Source organism: Nilaparvata lugens, chromosome 9 (genome assembly GCF_014356525.2).
Source record: "Nilaparvata lugens isolate BPH chromosome 9, ASM1435652v1, whole genome shotgun sequence".
In the NCBI taxonomy this organism is placed as follows: domain Eukaryota; kingdom Metazoa; phylum Arthropoda; class Insecta; order Hemiptera; family Delphacidae; genus Nilaparvata; species Nilaparvata lugens.
In genome coordinates, this window is record NC_052512.1 from 3,030,453 (window position 1) to 3,049,381 (window position 18,929).

The 18,929-nt window shown below is 33.8% G+C and overlaps 1 protein-coding gene across 1 annotated transcript in view; it reads right to left on the reverse strand.

Moving 5' to 3' along the window:
- Window positions 1-12,048: 12,048 nt before the first annotated feature.
- Window positions 12,049-18,929, reverse strand: part of LOC111050532 — an 86,039-nt gene continuing 79,158 nt past the window's right edge. The window contains exons 8-9 of the mRNA XM_039435405.1: window positions 16,237-16,384; window positions 12,049-12,764 (exon numbers count right to left, since the gene is read on the reverse strand). Coding sequence (XP_039291339.1) covers window positions 12,634-12,764; window positions 16,237-16,384 — 279 coding nt within the window. The 3' untranslated portion in view covers window positions 12,049-12,633. The remainder of the gene's footprint in view (window positions 12,765-16,236; window positions 16,385-18,929) is intronic.

Consider the following 18,929-nt stretch of genomic DNA (forward strand, 5'->3'; position numbering starts at 1 on the left):
CAGCCTGGAACATATTCCCTGCGATACCCCCTGGGAATGCATTTCTTAGCAGTGCTAATCACTGCTCCAATAAACCTGCTACAGTTTTTGCTGGTAGGTGGGATCCATCCCAGGCATTTGTCCAACTCATTTGAGAAGAGTTCCCAATTAGCTTTTCTGAAGTTCCACCGAGGACGAGGTATGGAGGTTACTAATGGGATTTGGATGCCCAACCTTATTATAACTGGCCTGTGTTGACTGTGGGGGAAGTCACAAAGAACTCTGCGGCTGACTGGTAGAGGTTTGCCTCTCTCATCAGTTGATGCAAAACATAAATCTGGGTTGTATCCCTGTCTCCAAGCAGCCGAGCTGAATGTGAATCTGTCCTTGGCGTCATAAACAAGGTTTAAGTTTTCATCCTCGGCCCATCTCACTACAGCTTCCCCATTTGCATAACTGAAATTTCCCCATTTATAAATATGAAATTCTTTTTTGACATTCAGTTTTTGACTTTTATTACCATAATTAAGTATTTTCATATTGGAATTTATATCTGTAAAATTATGGCCTGAATCTATCAAGTGTTCAGCAAATGCCGACTTTTGTGTATAATTTTTAGATTTTAGTTTTTAGTGCTTGGATATGTTCTCGAAACCTGATATGGAAATTTCTACCCGTTTGTCCGATATAGAATTTGTCGCAATCACTACACTTAAGTTCATAGATTCCAGATTTTTTAAACTTATCTTGCTGTAAATTTAAATTTGATTTCTTTTTTATCAGTTCGAATGCATTATTTGTTGTCCTATAACCTAGAATGAATTTATTCTTTGTAAAGGTTTTTCTTATAGCTTTATTAAATTTTGTGTTATATGGAACACAAATATATTCTTTATTTCCTACATTTCCTTGATTATTTTGAGTTCTATTCTGTATTAATTTTCCTTTTTGTTTGTAAATCATTCTATCAATAGTTTTGGTATTATATACATTTGTTATTGCCATATATTTTATTATTTTCTTCTGTTTTTTGTAATTATCTTTTGACATGGGAATATTTATTAGCCTGTATATCATTGCATTGAAAGTTGAAATTTTTTGTTGCCAAGGATGATTTGAATCTCTAGGAATTATACAATCTGTATGTGTGGGTTTTCTATAAATGCTAAAATCATGTTTGTTATCTTTCATACTAATTGTTAAGTCAAGAAAATTTATTTCATGTTCTTGAGCTTCCATCGTGAATTTTATAGAAGGTGATATTGAATTCAAAATCTTCATGTGTTTCATCTTCATTATTATACATACATATTATATCATCAACATATCTGTGCCAATAAATAATATTTTTCTTTTGAGGATTATTATCATTCATTATTTTAAAATTTTCTAAATTGTTCATGTATATGTTAGCCAGATAACCTGATAAAGGAGATCCCATTGCCAAGCCTTCCTTGTGTTTGTAATTTTTCTCATTGAATTTGAAATAATTCTGATCTACACATACTGTTGTCAATGCTATTAGATCTTCTATTTCATCATTATTTATATTATTATCTATCAAATTTTGTTTCAGAATACTAATTGTTCCATCTGTTGGAATACTAGTGTACATGTTGGTTACATCAAATGCTAGGAAAATAGCATCAGTTGGAATTTTTATATCTTTAATTTTTTGAACTAAATGATATGTGTTCTTTATGCTATGGTTTTCTCAAGATCACAAGCTTTTGATTCTCTTTATATTTATATTACAAGTAGCCCTATACAGGAAAGAGATAAAAAAGTCGTTGAACCTCTTTCTTATTAATGCCTTCTATAAACAATAGCAATTACTTATTGATGTAATATTGACTGTTCATTCTCGATTATAATGATCAATTATATTTTATTAAGCGATAAATTATATTTTTCATAATTTCATAATGAATATTCATAATAATATGATGAAATATTTTGTAAATTAATTATAAATTCTACATTGTTAAAAGACGATCTGGAAACAGAGCTAAGCGAGAAAGAGATAGCGCTATCTGCTTTGTTGAATGTTATATACAAGGCCAGCAATATCATTGCTAACTAAACACTGCCATTATAAAGGTGCGTACAGATTTACGCGCCGCAAACATGAGCAATTCACTTTTAATCAGCTGATGCCAAGCTTTTTATGTCTGTATCTTACCGTTTCTGTAAAAATACAGATATAGTCAGCTGATTAAAAGTGAATTGCTCATGTTCGCGGCGCGTATATCTGTACGCACCTTAACGTGTACCTGACTATATACGATAGTGAGACCCCATTTCTTACAAATAGCTGAACACGGATTGAGCAAGGACAGACTAGAGACTACTAATATACCGGGCTACACACTACAAACCGACTTCTCACGGAAACTTCACATGTGGGGCGGCGTAGCCATATACTCATCTGACACTCTAGATTACAACTACAAATTTTTGGACACAGACAAATTTTCAAAGGAGCTCACTAGTGAAATGGCTGCCTTGACTTTTAGGACAAAAACTAGGAAATTGACAATAGCTTGTATTTATAGGCCAACATCTGGAAATATCCTAGAGTTTTATGAATATATGGACAGGTTATTGGCACATATCATGACAGGTAATGGTGACATAGTGATAATGGGGGATCTGAATGTTGACTCACTGCAAAATTCACCCAATTTGAAAAAACTAAAAAACATTTCAGCCCACCATAATTTGGAAACACTACAGCATCCACCATCGAGACAAACATGTAACTCTGAGACAAGAATAGATCACTGCATTACAAACAGGTGCAATTCTAAACCTGTATAGGTGGTAAAAATAAAAGTAAAGTAAAGTGAGATTCACGTAATTACAGCATGACAGTAAAGAAGGATAGAAGAAAAGAAGAACAGCGTTGTCGATTTTGTGTCTTCTATAAAATAATGATAGCTGATACCAGAATATCTTATGTAACATGAACTGTTCTCAATTGTCTAGAATATTCAATTACCGTATAGTACAAAGAGTTGGTGAAAATTATGGAAACAGCTTAATATTTCTTCTACAAGGAATTTCAGATAGTGGATTTTATTAAGGATACCATTTGAATTGAAATGAGTGATTTTCTGTCCCTTAAAAATTTTGGTTCAACATCTTGGATCTGCCATTTTGAATCCAGCTTCATTTTTTTTAATGGGAAGGTATAGTCACATGATACATGATTTTAATATAGAATAATTATTTTAGGAGAAAATGAATGGACAAAACCACACATCAATAGCTCGAACGTTTCAAAGTGTTTTACAATAAAAAAATAGTAAATCATACAAAGATGAAATAAAAAATTAGTATGACTACCTTAGCTACTGAAGTACAGAGGAGGCTGTGGTTATAACTGCGCGAGGTCCACTGTTCACAGAACTACTAGTTATTCACAGCTATATCTGACAATACAGTAGAATTTTTGTAGTCCTACAAATATGCGGCTATCTTGACATTCTTGACTCTCAGTAAGTTATAAGCTTTCGACGTATCATATTTTCAATGAAAAAAGAAAAATCTTTATTAGGCGGAGTTTATTAGCATTCTTTAATGCTAGACTCAAGTTATGTTAGTAAGTTATGTTACCTTGTATGATGGTAAATGTGTTTTAGTAAGGTCCACATTATAATTGTAGTGGAAAAAGGTAGGAGAACAGCATAACCGATTCTCTGCCTTGTGTCACCTGGTCATATGGGACATATATATGAATCATATATTTATCTCATATTGATCAGGATTTTAGAGTTTTAAATTGGAAAAGTTTAATGAACAGTGTTTTTGTCTTTGAACAATCTTTGTCATCGACAGAAAGATTGTTTATTTCATTTGCTGTCAAAATTAATGTAGCTATTAATGTTTTTAATAACAAACGTGCCGCTTGTGCGACTGATAAAAATATGTACTTGAAATGGCTTTCATGTTTGGCATTGACTGAGTTATATTTAATACCCAAAATTTTACTTTTGGTCAGTGTGTGAGCTCGTTCGATAGGACTGAAAGTTAAGTCCGGCTGATCCAGTGAAAGAGGCTGGATTTCGGTTCTTTTAATAGTACAGTTATTCTGTCACAGATCGGGCAGTATAAAAATAATTGTATTGTTAAGGGAGACGGGTTCTGAGCCTATTCATTGGTTCAGTTAATATTTGTTCTTTTAAAAATACTAAAGTCGCGAAATACCAGTGGATGCCGAAGTGGGAAGCTATTTCAAAAAGGTAGGTGACTACTGAATCATTGTTCTTAAATTTTCATAGCCACAAACCTTGAATCATCATTAGCAGCAAGCGAGTGTTTCCAAAAAAAAATCATATCAATATTGTTTTTATAATCAAATTAATCTTGTTTTGTTCAAATGTATATATGTTAAAGATTCATTAACTAAAGTTCTAGTTATTCTGTTCTTTTCTTGTTATCATAGTTTTTTCCCCTTACAAATTTGGTGTAGGCACATCGTGCTTACATATTTGGTGGAGGCTTCTCCCGCCGTTCCACATCTTGCTTACACTTGCCTCTGCCTTCTATAGAGGATAGCTGATACTGGTATATCTGATGTTACATCAACTATTCTTTCATGTTTAACATAATCAATTATGTTATTCTTTTCTGTTGCATATCCATACTTTTTCAGTAATAAAATAAAACTTTAATTTTAAAAACACTTATGAAGTGAAAATCCACTTAGTATTAGTAGTGACAATCCTTTTTTATGGATGAGGCCTTTAGAAGGATGACAGGGGGCGAGGGGTTTCTGGTAAACAACACTGAGGGGGCAGAGGGGCCTCTGGATCGTTCTAGTGTGTTCCAGTTTTGGTGAGGGGAACCATCGACCAATGGCAAGTGTGCTCTAGAATTCTCTGACAAGCTCCATGCACTGCGATTGGTGGAACGTTTTGACACACCCCCAGACCCTTCTGGAGAATTATGCTGTATTCTCCACCTCTCTAGATTGCTCTACAGAGCCCATATAATAAATGGTGCATGTTGCAGTTGACGGAGTTTAGTTGAGAAGCCACAGTGGAGTGTTCGCGTCTTATTATTCTTGGTGACCAGTGGCGTAGCGTTTCCAAACCGGGCCCCCCGCAAAAAAAATCCGGGCCCCTCTTCTAAAATCGTACCACCTTTCTCCAGCCCCCTTCTTCCTTAATCCCAAGCATTAAACTCTAATGTGAACGTACATCTTTCATGAGTGGATTACATAGCTTAGTTGAAAAAATGAAACTTGTTCTCGATTGAATTCTACAATAATTCAAGTCAAGAATTATGTTTTAAGCTACAAATATAAAATCCAACCTTTAGAACTAGAACTAGAGTTAGAAAGTAGTATCTAGTCTTAAGATTCATGAATTATAAAAATAATAAAGATACTAATTTATAAAAACCTTTGATTTGATGTCTCCAAGTTCTGCAATCACTATGCTTTCTGAGTACAGTAACACGATTCGAGAGGAACTGAACCACTGCTGTATGCGAATGGGAAGTACAAATGGAATAATGAATTGAGTAAGCTATTATAATTATAGTATTTATATTTACGGCACCCCTGCCACACTTTCTATCACAATTATGGAGCTTCATTGTTGTCATGTGTGGTTTTGTGCTATTTGTTAAAGAAAAAGCTAAAAATTTTGTTTTTTCTGAATTCAATGACAATAAGTTATTTCTTAACCAACTAGTGATTTTTGTGAGTTCTATCTCTGCTGTTTGGAACACTTCTTCCCAGTTTTTCCTTGAAAAAGGAGTGCTGTATCGTCAGCAAAGGCTATAACTCTACCTTGAATTTGAATGGAGCACAACTCATTTGCAAAGATCGAATACAAAATTGGTCCTAAAACTGTTCCTTGAGGTATTCCAAACTTCATGGAACCCTCTGCACTCATATGGTTCTCAACCTTTGTTTTTTGCTGTCGATTGCTGAGGTAGGATCTGAACCATTCAAGTGGCACTCCTCTTATACCTATTGCCTCAAGCTTTTTTATTAATAAGTCATGGGAAACAGAGTCGAAGGCCTTTGCTAAATCTAAAAATACTGCTAGACATTTATTCTTTTCCTCTAAATTGCTAGTTACAAATTTTGATAATTCTAGTACAGCTAATTCTGTACTTATACCTTTGCGGAAGCCAAATTGGTTAGGAGAAAGAATATTATTAATTTCTAAAAAGCTTATTAATCTTGATTTAACTAGTTTTTCTAAAATTTTTGATACATTGCTAATCAGTGAAATAGGTCTATAATTACTAATAATTAGTTTATCGCCTGCTTTATGTATAGGTCTGACACAGATTTGCTTCATTGCTCTTGGAAAAGTACCATATAACAAGCTCAGATTAAAAATATGAGTTAAAGGCTTAGAAATTAAATCTTTTATTCCTTTCAAGGTCCTGTTATCTAATCCATCTAGGCCTGGTGCACTATTGATGTGTAAAGAATCAATTGTGTTTATTATTTCCTTTTCATCTATGGGGAAAAGAAACATATTACTCTGTACATGCAATTCTGGTACATTATCTGCTATAATTTCGTTAATATTTTTATTCAGACTCTCAGATATTTTGTTAGCCATACTCTCTCCAATATTAACAAAGAAATTATTTACATGACTCAATAGTTCTCTAGGATTATCTTTCAGTGTGACTATGTCACCATTAATTTTCAAAGCATTCAGTTGTATATCCTTTTTCTGATCTGAATCTGTAGCATCCTTGATTATTTTCCATGTCTTCCTTACATCATTGTTTGCTTCATTTAGTTGCATCTTGAAATAATTTTCTTTTGTAGTTTGGATGAGTGACGTCAGTGTATTTCTGTATCTTCGGTAGTAGTTAGCGAGTTCTCCGTTCTCTGGGTCCAGCTTCCTTCTTCTATTTAGAGAATCCCTTGTTCTTATAGCTGAGATAAGTCCTCGTGTTATCCATGGTTTTATGCTCTTGATCCTCTTCTTTTGTCTGTAATGATGTGTATTGCTCTCCATATGTTTTTGTAGAATTTCTAGGAACTTTTCGTAAGCTGAGTCTGTGTTATTTGACTCAAAAACCTCCGTCCATTGTTCCACTCGCAGTCCTCTCCTCAAGCCGTTCAAGTTGACAGATTTACAGTTAGTTGAGAGTTGACAGTTAGTTGAGCTCTGTTCATCCCCATTTTTTCTGTCTAACTGATGTTCTTCCAGTCCAAGAATTGTAATGAAGTGGTCTGTGATACTCGAGTGATACACGATTGGATGGATTTTACTTTTACAGTTGGTCAACATATGATCCAAACAAGAAGACGTTCCCGCTGTTACTCTGGTAGCCTTTTTAATGCAGTTCTTCAAACCGTGTTCACTCAATAAGTCGTAATAATCATCAAGTTGATAATGCTGATGTGGCTGTAGCGTATTAATGTTGAAGTCTCCTGCGCAAATAATAAGTTGACCTCTCAGTCTACCAAGCACTGTTTCAAAGTCCTCTAAAAACTCTGTTATGCTGGCGTAGGAAGGTGATCTGTACACTGCTAATATATTATATCTCTCCTTTGATGTTTGAAGTCGTAGATGAAGAACGTTGGCCTGTCTGATATTTAGTTCTACCGATTGTACATTGAGATTTTCCTTTGCATATACAATTACTCCATCATTTTGAGTACGATTATTCAAAGAGTGAAAAATATTGTAGTCCTTCAGTTGCTTCTGTGTATAATCTCTTTTGATCCAGCATTCTGTTAGTATTATTATATCGAAATCATGGGACATATCCTGTAGTTGAATCATCAGGTCATCGAAGTTCTTCCTAATACTTCTGATATTGAGAGAAAATACAGTTATATTAGAGTGTTGAAGAGCAACGTGGAGTTGTTGTTTATCCTCAATCACACTGTCCTCTATCTCATCCACGGAATCAAGTTCATTTGCCACATCCAGCACGTTATTATTACTCATCATCATGCTTATTCATACGCACCCCTCCATGCTTGTTCTCCTCTATTTTCCTCTGCCATCTCATTATATATTTATCATCAAAGCTTAATGTGTTTTTTATAAGCAATGATATGAGATCATTCTCCGCTGTTGTTAGATAGTTGAAACTATGAGTGTGCCTACTGAGTGCTACAATCACATGACTTTCACTGTTATAGATCTCTAGATCCTTTGAATTTGTCCTCACTAGAATAACATTTCTATAAGTAAGACCTTGTGCTTCGTGTATCGTGTGAATTTTTATTGTTTTATCAATCCTGTCACCTAGTAACTCTTGAATAATTTTTTTCTCATTCTGCGTGTATGTTAATACAAGTGTTTCTGGATCAAGCTGTGGAAGACCGCCGTTAAAGATGGTCTTCCTAATTGAGCGAAGAGTTCCACTAGTTGTTTCAATTTTACCATAGAATTTGGATAGTGCGCAGCATACATCGATCGGACATCTTCTAGTTAAAGTCACTTTCCGTGTGGGCTCACAAAAAACTGAAGGATAAGACCATCTAACTTTCAGTCCACTCCTTTCGATGTAAGGAATCTGTTTAGAATCACCAAGTAGGAAAACTTCGGAGCATCCTGATAATTTCGCAATGAAACCAATGTAGCCAGCATGCATCAGTACAGCCTCATCTATAAAGACACGATGATATTTCTTGCCCACTCCATTTATAATGAAAGATGAAACGGTTCTGTAATCTGATCTTATTATCTTTCTACAGTAATCCTTACCGTACTTATGAATGACAGCCTCTCTGATGTCTTTGATTCCTGCTCTTGTTTGACTGAGAACTAAATCTATTCCTGGTTTATGCTGGTTCAGTATTTCAAACGTCTTTCCACACCCTGGCACACCATCTATCCACGTAATATTAGGAAGACTTGAAGCAGAAATGTCAATTGATGATATTTTCTGATACAGCTCACCGTTTAACATGAGTTGTGTATCTCTACTAACAAGAATGTATTTTTCTTTTGTTAAGAATCTTTTATTACTCTCGTTGAATTCCACGTAGGTTCCTTCGTTATCCAAGCAGAAGCCCATTCTATAACTTTTCCTAGTTGGCCATAGAAATGTTCTTAGATTATTATCATAAATATTCATCTCTTTACGCTTTATCTCTATTAGGTACGAATAAGAGCTCAATAAGTTTTTTTTGTAATGTTAGTCAGAATTTCATAGTAAATAATAGAATTTATCTGATCATGTTGACTCAGAAGATTTCTGAGCTCCAGCATACTATTTATAAATTCATGTTTGGGTGGTTTTTCAGGTAAGTATCCCGTTGGACATGGTTTCTCATTGTTTTTCTCTTCTGGAATATTTAAAAATGTAAGATTATTTATACCCTTGTAGTAAAACACATATTTAATATGTTTTGTTGCCAAGACAGTACTTAAGAGATCAATACAAGATACATCAGCCATGGTTCCAAAAAAATCAATTCCAACTGTCAGAGCTTGTTTATCTGAAGCCCATTCATCGATCATAGATAGTAATATTTCTAGATTGGAAAGCAAGTTACTATTATCTGTCAATAAAAACAAATTGAGTATTTTCAATGTCTCGTCGAATTTCACCGACGCATCAATTTGCTTTGTTTGTGAAAATATAGTAGTTAGACTATTGAAGTAATCAATGCTCATACATTTCCTATTTACTACGGTAGCAATGCCCTTGGAAATATTTACTTTTCCGTTTTTTACGCTGGCGAAGGAAATATTCAGGTCAGTGTAACCTCCAAAATTAAATACGAGTGATGTCCTACTTTTTGATCTTTGTTGAACTCTATATGTATAATTCAAATTACCTAAAATTTCATTAATATCCATCACAATATTTCCAGTCTGATTTATTATTTTTTGAGAACAATATATTTTTAAACAATCCCATAATTAGTCTTTTCAATCAATTGCTGCAATGATTTCTGGTGGCTAGGACATTGTGGATCGTGAACTTTATGATTTGATGGCTTTTTGTTCTTCTTACAATTGCTACATATTGCTTCCTTGGCGGTATTTGGACAATCTTTAGTACTATGATCTTCAGCACAGTGACCGCAGACTTCACTTTCTTTTTTGCAATACTTTGAAACGTGACCAAAGCACTGGCACTTGAAGCACCGTTGAACCGAAATAAAGTCATTTAACCTGCAAGAAGTCATGTCGACAAAGACTCGTTTCCTATTTATTAGAATTCTTCTTATCTCGGGCTCACATTCAATGATCCAATGAACTACTTCCTTGTTCTTTGGTCCAACCTTGTAGAGAGGCTTACATCCGTTTAAAAATGATTCTTTTCCTAGTTCAGAGATAGCAAAGTTTTTGTTGAAAATACTCTCGGCTAGTTCCTCTTTGCTTAAATCACTAGGGACATCGTAAATTATTAAACGTGGCTTCCTATTCTGTGGTTCAACTATTTTCAAATTTTTCATATTTCCAGTCTTCAACGCCTCATTTTCAATGATTTTCTTCTTGTCCTCTTCCGAATTCAGAAAATCATGAGGCCACCTCCTCTAACATTCACGGTCTTTTTAACTCTATACACTATATGGTATAATTATATGTTCAGGAATTCAATGGGAAAATAATTTCTTCCCTCCAATGCTTACTCAAAGATGATAGTAAATAAAGATAACGATCTACTTTAGAACTATTCTGACAATCTTTGTTTGAATCAGAGAGAAAAGAAGTAAATATTATCTATAAGTAAGTGGTTTGAATAGTCTCAGTCTGGATTGTCTCACCGGATGTATAAATTTTAATGATTTTTAAACAAGCAACATGCCTAATTTTTTAATAAGCTCACTACCAGAACAAAATTATTGAAGCTCTGTCAATGGAATTATAATTATTATTACGAGTAGATTTGAATAATGATTGTTTTTCTTTCTTGCCTTATTCATTATTTTCTACTCGTATTCTCTTGATATTAATTTATAACCAGACTAATAACATTGTTCTATTGCTTATTTCTTCTAACACAATGAATGAAACCTGTCATTTTCCACAATAAAACTTCTGATTTTTTATCAAAAGTTACTTCCATGATTATTTATTTTTTTAAAATTCTATATAATTATCATTTCGGGCCCTAACCCGGGCCCCCTAGACCGGGGAATTTTATTTTTTCAGAAAACCAAAATTAGCCTACATATTATGCGGGCCCTCCCGCGCCGCGGGGGCAGCGGGGGTGTACGTTACGCCACTGTTGGTGACAGTTATTCTTATACTGATAATTCTGTGTAATTTATTAGGTAGTGATCAGTTTATAGTTGTTTCTAGTTTACCTCCATGTGTTATAGTACTGTAAGTACCTCAAGTGTTTTATTAGTGTAGAAACCTGCAACAGTTGCGACTTGGTGTGGGTGTGGGTCACTCTAAGAGTAAGGCTTTAGTTTCTACAGTCTGATGATGACACTCTACCCACACCAGGTCGAAACGATCGTCACTACCAACTAACAGTAAGTGCATTTTCACTTCATAAGTTTTTTAAAGTTCAAGTTTTATTCGTTAAGGAAATATATTTTTCAACTATTATAAAAATATGTAATCAAAAGTATGGAAGGTTCTCAAAATTAATATACAATTATTTGCAATTTTCAAAAACTTTATTCATATATTGAATATAATTGTAACACATTTATAATCAAAAATCAAATTCCCAACACCAACAACAATTATTATTCAATGAGTGAAAACTCAATGTATAAATTAAACAAAAGTAACACATGTATAATTTAAAATCAAATTCCAAACACCAGAAATAATTCAATGAACGCGTTCACACTAAAGTTATTAACAAAATGTTGATAACTTAATCCTTATAGATTCTTTTAGATTGAACGAAACTCGACAAACAAATATATGATCATCATGTGTATGATAGTTATGTTCTAATAGAATCTATAAGGATTGAGTTATCAACATTTTGCTAATAACTATGGTGTAAACGCAGCTCGAGCGAAAACTTTATTAATACATTAAACAAACGACAAAACAACACATGTATAATATAAAATCAAATTCCCAACACCAAAAATTCAATACGGTAAGTAAATAGTATTAATAAACATAATTTCGAATTATAATTTAGTGACCTGCATAAAAAATAAATCAAACAAAAGTTAACATCACTTGCATCTCTTGTAATACAGATCTCATTTAATTATGAGTTATAGCTACCAAAATACTACTAACAGGTCTATAACATGATTACAAACGAGAAAAACAACTATATACTAATAAAATGGAGAATTCATCCCTATTCAGTAGAATATAATTATAGAATATGTTGGAGATATAATGGATCAAACAAGTTTAAATTCGTCAACATAATCTAAAATAGGTAGGTAGTAAAAATAACATGAGTGAAACAACATTAATGAATTGGAATAGTTGGAAACAAAACAAACTTAATGAATCAATAAAGAAAAAATCAATAAACAATCAACAAACTCAATAAATCAATCAATACACTATTTGAATGAGTAATTGATTGATTTTGGAATAAAGATAACTAACTAGATAAGATTAACTTAGAACAAGCTCCAATAAATAGTTGAAATCCTCGATAATCTATCAGATAATCAAATGCCTGCCATTTCAACGTTGAAAAGTGTAATGATAAATATTATTATGTATTTTCAACGTTTAAAAGTGTGATTATTATCAAATAATCCTACTTTTTCTTGGAAATAATGTAGTGATGAGTGAGAGGCTGCATCAGAGTTCTATCAGCAGGAGTGACAACCTTCTCAGCATTGTGCACCTCTTGCGACAAATGTGGATTCCGGTCAGCATGACTTCCATCTGTAAATCAATCAACCAATCAAATAAACATCTTCTAATTATTATTAAACGAGAATCCAAATTAAAAGTTGTGAATCACCCGGGAAACATCTGCTGAAGTACTGCAAATATTGACTACAAGGTTAACAGCTAGATGGAAATTCGATGAATAGTAGCGCTCATTGAATTTCCATCTACAGTAGCTGTTTACCCTGTTGTCAATATTTGCAGTAGAAGAAGTCTTATTCGGGGTGATTTACAGCATTTAATTTTGGATTTTCGTTTAGTAATAATTATGAATTGATTAGGATTTGAATAAATGCTATATCTCAGTAATTTTCATCCGTAAACATCTTCTATTGTCATAAAGAGAACATAGGTCTTTTTTCAACATAAAAACGGCAACCGTGGGCTCCTATTTCTCTATTGAAAGTAGCTTAACCTACATTTTGATTAGGACTATAGTATAAATTTACTGAGAAATAAATTCAATTCAATTTAATTTGTAATCAAGAGGGTTTGAAATCAACTTGTTTTTAAAAAAAGAATTCTTAGATGGCTCAGAGGTATTATGCCTGACCATTTAGAATCCTAATTCAATGTAATTTCTTAGTTTAAATGTAATTTTGGTGGCTTTCAATAAGCATTAGTGAGATGAGCTGTTATTGGAAAGTGTGCAAGGTGAGTGAATGGTTGCTAGTCTTTTCTTTCTCTCTTCGTTTTCTTTCTCCATTTGTCCATGAATTCAAAATTAATTCGAGTTATATTCATTCCTACTTGCAAAACTCCACTATTTATACTTCCAGCGAGTAGAATTTTTTATTCCATTTCACAAATTTCTTTCTGAAAAACATACCAGTATTTGTTTCATTAATCTTTTTTAATTATTTTTTATCTAACTGAGCTGTGTGCTTTTGTTTTTTTTATTGTGAATATTGTGAGTTTGAATAAATAGAATTTGAATTCAATTTGAGAAGGGACAATTTTGGGCATAAGCCAATAAATAAATGGATAAAACATAGTAGTGACACTTCCACGCATGTTGCATGTTAAAATACAAACTACAGAATATACAGTGGCATCGGTCTTTCATTTGTGCCTTTCAAGTCTTTCAGGGTGGAACGACCGTTCCACTGGATAAATAGCCGCAAGAAAATATTCAAATGGAAATATTGAAACAAATGAGTGCAATGTTGCCAAATGAGAGTTTTCCACAGCATATTATAAATTAGAATTGATTGACATCTAGAGTGATATAGTGGATACAGGTGTTAAGTTTTTTGTAAAATACAATAATTGAAATAATATGATCTTCCTAGCGACCACTACCTGATGATTAATTAACTGGGTTGGAGAGCTCGCTCAAGAAATTTTGTATTGTAATCTTTGATACCCGCAACTTTTTATTATAATACAGAGCTGATGAAAATGATAAAGACCGCTGAGTATTTCTCTTACAAGAATACCGTAATTTTACTGTAGGTTTGAAATGAAAAAATTACACTGTCACTTCAACATCTTTGACTATCATATGAATAAAATTATTTTTTTTACATAGATCCAAGATAAAATAAATGGAAAAAACCGCACATTGATAATATATCAAACCGAATCATTTTGTTGATGTAAAAGTTGTAAATTTTGTTGTATATTATAACCAGCTGAAATCATGTGATAGCTCTGAAACAGCCTCAGCTGATGTATGAATAAATTAAAAAACTGTAGTGATTGCATGCAATGAATTCTTCAGCTGGCTAAATGAAGTATCATAACATATTATTTGTCTTATGCACTTTCAATGCTATTTTTATATCCTCAAAAAAGATGAAGGAGTGTGTCAATTTTGTTGTCCAACGAGCTTGCCCTGTAAAAAGGTTCGAAGAATATGTGTTCAAAATTTGAAGCTGATTGATCGATTCTTTCTAAAGTTATTGTAGAGCATACAAACGGACGGACAATGACTTTGGCCTTCATTAAGTCAAAAGTGAGAAATCGCTAACGCTCCTTAATTATATTTCTACATTGTTAAAAACGTTCTGGCACTTGCACATACGCATTTAATGTGCTCATTAATCAGGTGCTGACTTTATATTGTGGATCCCACTATAGATAGGACTATTAAGCTATAGTTTCACACACATCGATTTTTTTCGTACAATTTTTTCCGACCTTATGAATTCTATCAGATTAAAACGGAGCTTGACAAACATAATCTTTTTGACACTATCTGTTTAGTCTTATAGGATTTATAATGACGATAAAAAATTGTAGATCTTATCGTACAAGATTAAACAGATGATATATCAAATATATTATGTTTGTTAAGTTTCGTTTAATTCAATAAAATTCATAAGGATGGCATAAAATCGTATGAACAAAAATCGATGTGTGTGTAGCCTTAAAAAACTCTAGCGGCCCTACAAACTTACGGATTTGGCCTGTGGATTTAGCCTGTGTCCATGAAGGCTCGGTGCTAAATCACTACACACATGTTGTGAGCAACGCAACGCAGGTCCCGCCTGCCGTACTTTTCAAGTCTATCCTCTCCACCGAAATCTGAATCGTTCAATAATGGAGATAGAGGAATTTTGATTTCAGATTTGGATTCTGCGACCCCAAATTCTTCGAAGCGTAAGTCCCATTCTCGAGAATACCCGAAAACAAGGGAGCTATGGCTGTTTTTAATATAGCTTTCTATGATCATAGTAAAAACGTACTATGTTGATAAGATGATAATAAATTATCCTTCTGCTCATAATTCTGGCCCCGGCTTTTAAAAAGCAGTTAATGACTTAATGAGTCATGTCAGAGGCCATGAAATTGATCAGTTATTGGGATCTGAAAACTCTGTCACTAGACCTGAGTTACCATATCACTTGATATAATTATTACTACTACTATTATTATTATCATATCTGCTCACAAAGGGACATACAAAGGTTTATAGAGGTTTTTAAGAGTTTAAACATGAACATTTTAAAACTTTAAAAGTTCTAGTTAGAAACCAAATTAAAATTTGAAAGTTTTAAACTTTGAAAAGATGAATTCGAATATGAAATCAAAAATTAAAAAACTTCTCCCATTATCATTCTGATAGAATACAAAATAAATAAATTTCTTCATAGAAATAGAATATTCTTCATTAATGGCATTCAAGTGCTTTCATCTTTGACTATTTTTTGAGTTCTCGCGAAGCATTTTAATAATTCGAGAGCGCTGAATCCGAATCTGAAATCAGAATTTTGCTATCTCAATTTTTAGGCGATTTAGATTTTTGATAATTATTACACGCGCCCGGCCGGAAGAGCCTACACACTACAAATTCTCTCTCAAGCCAAGCCAAGCCAGTAGCCCTGGACGGATTTGGCCTGGCTCGGCTCGGAAGAAAATCGCCTACACACTAATGGTTTTTGCGCCCGAGCCAAGCCGAGCCAGGCCAAATACATAAGTTTGTAGGGCCCTTAGATAGATAGATAGATTGATAATAGAGTACCTGTGTCAAGTTTGTTGGAGAGGTTGCGCTCCTGGTCGATCGTCACCACTCGTCGTCCGCCGTTAGGCATAGTAGTAGTGGTGTGTTGTCTTTCATGCTGATTAAGCTGCAAATGATCGCGGTCCACTATGCGCGCCTGCATCTTCACCTAACATATCAAAATTATCAAAATTATATTATTATCAATATTATTATGCATTAACATATCAAAATCATCAAGTAGTTCAACTCTTTATTTTGACAATCACAACTATAAGTCTACAAACCTTAAGGTGCAATACATTAGATCAGTGGTTCTCAAACTTTTCACTTCACGCCCACCCCTCCACTGCATAATTCAGCTGCAAGCCGGACCCCCTACATGTTATACATAAGACATGTTATACATATACGTATACATACGTATATACCTATATATTTTACACTCAATATTTATTTAGTTGAGTTTTGCACATTCTATACATAACCCAATGTTGCAATAGTTTCAATCATAATAAAACAACAAATTCTATACAAACAATAAATTATAATTTATTCAGCTACTATAGTACATAGTTGCTATTTTTGTTTCTCATAGAAATTAACAATACAAAGAGCGTCAGTGTGAAGGATGAGCTTGTTTTTTTCGCACAGAGTTTGTTGAAACGAGGTGTCAGCTCCGATAACGCTACTCTAAGTTCCTGGGTCACATCCAGTCTTGGTCTAATTCACTTTTCATGGCAGCAAGAGCAGAAACCCCAGTTTCACATGGATAAATTGTAGCAAATGGAGTCTATATATTCAATGCCTTTTTACTCAAAATTGGGTTTTCCTTTTGCACACCAATCCAGAAGGATGTAAGAGAATATTCTTTAAACTTCATTCTAAGCGCAAAGTCACCTTGGAGATCAATGAGGTTTTCTTTTTCTATCATGTTGAGGGAGCACTCATTGATTGTGAATTTGAATTTGACAATACGGTTGATATAAATATTTTATGAGTAAAAATTACTCACATGTAATTTTGAAAATAGAAAGATTGCTTATCGTAATCATTTTAGAAGTAAATTTAAAACATTTTCCAATCAAGCTTTGCGCCCCCCCCCCTGAGCATTCATCGCGCCCCCCTTGGGGGTCGAGCCCCACACTTTGAGAACCACTGCCTTAGATGCATTCTATCAGCGCAGCTATAAGCAGCAAGCTTAGTCAGGTCCACGTTATAAAGGCAGTGTTTGATTAGCAATGGTATTGCTATCCTTGTCTATCATTCAACAAAGCGGATAGCGCTATCTCTTTCTCGCTTTGATCTGTTGCCAGATTGTCTTTTAACAATGTAGAATAAATAATTTATAAACAAAATATTTCATCTTAATCATGAAAATTCATTATGAAATTATTGGAAAGTATAATTTCTTACTGAATAAAATAGATTTGATTATTTTAAACAAGAATGAACTGTTAATATTACATCAATAAACCTGTATCAGCTACCGTCTATATAGGAGGCGTTGACAAAACAGGGGATTGGCAACGTTTCTCTCTTATCTTTCTCCACTGCAATTATAACGTGGACCTCACTATAGAACGCCTCTAAGGATTTAGACAAAGCAGATAGCGCTATCCTTTCCTACCTCTGCAACGTTGCCGGATCGTTTTTTTAATGTAGAAGTATCATTAATTAACAAAATATTCAATCTTCATTATAAAATTGTATCATTGAATCATTGAAAGATATATTCTCTCATCCTAGATTATTTCAAACAAGACTGACCAGTTGGTATAATACATCAGCTATCATGGCAAGACAGAGAATCAGTAACGGTTTGTCCTATACTCTTTCACTGCCATTATCACGTGGACCTCACCACAGCTGTTCAGCCTGCGATCTTCGTGTGGTCAATATTTGCTGAAATTCTAGAATTCCAGCAAGTATAGAAAGGTGGGAGTAAAACGCTGGAAAAGCGCAGATTTTGCTCGTTCTTAGTGCGCCTCTAGCAGGTCAACTGAACATACATTCCAAATTTGAGCGTTTTTGGTTCAGTAGATTTCTAGCTCTGTTTATTATTAACCGAACGCAGTGAGGTCTATGTTTTAATTCGGATTTTCTTTTGTCTGTATGTATGTAACGCAATTACGGCCAAATGCGTAGATAGAATTCTATGAGATTTGGCAGGAATATTCCTTTTTAACTGCGCGTCGATGTATAGGCTACACATGGCTCATTGAAATTTTGAATTTTAAGGATAATATGAAAGGAGAACTAATTCCCTCCTTACTCCGATATCACTATATTATATAAATATATCATCTACTTTGAAGGTACGATTAATCAAACTATAGAATTATTCATAATCAATCAGCTGACGAGTGGATTATTCATTGCATGCTACACAGATGTCTGCAGAAGTCGTGTCCATTTATTTTGGAGAACAGGTGTCACCAGATACTTATGGATGAGAAAACTGCGTGAGGTCTACTGTTCATAGAACAACTAGTTAATGAGTGAGTGAATGAATCAGTGCCATTTCGTTTGGTCTTAGTTTCGACTCGATCGGCTTTATTCTGTTTGTACCGCAGTTACAGTCGCAGTTATTGTCCGATTTTGATAAAATTTCGTATACAAGTACTTTGGTGAACAAGGCGCGTCGACGTATATTTATATGAGGTTTTCTGTAATTTTGTATTTGAAGAATAATACAAAAGGAAAAGGAGTCT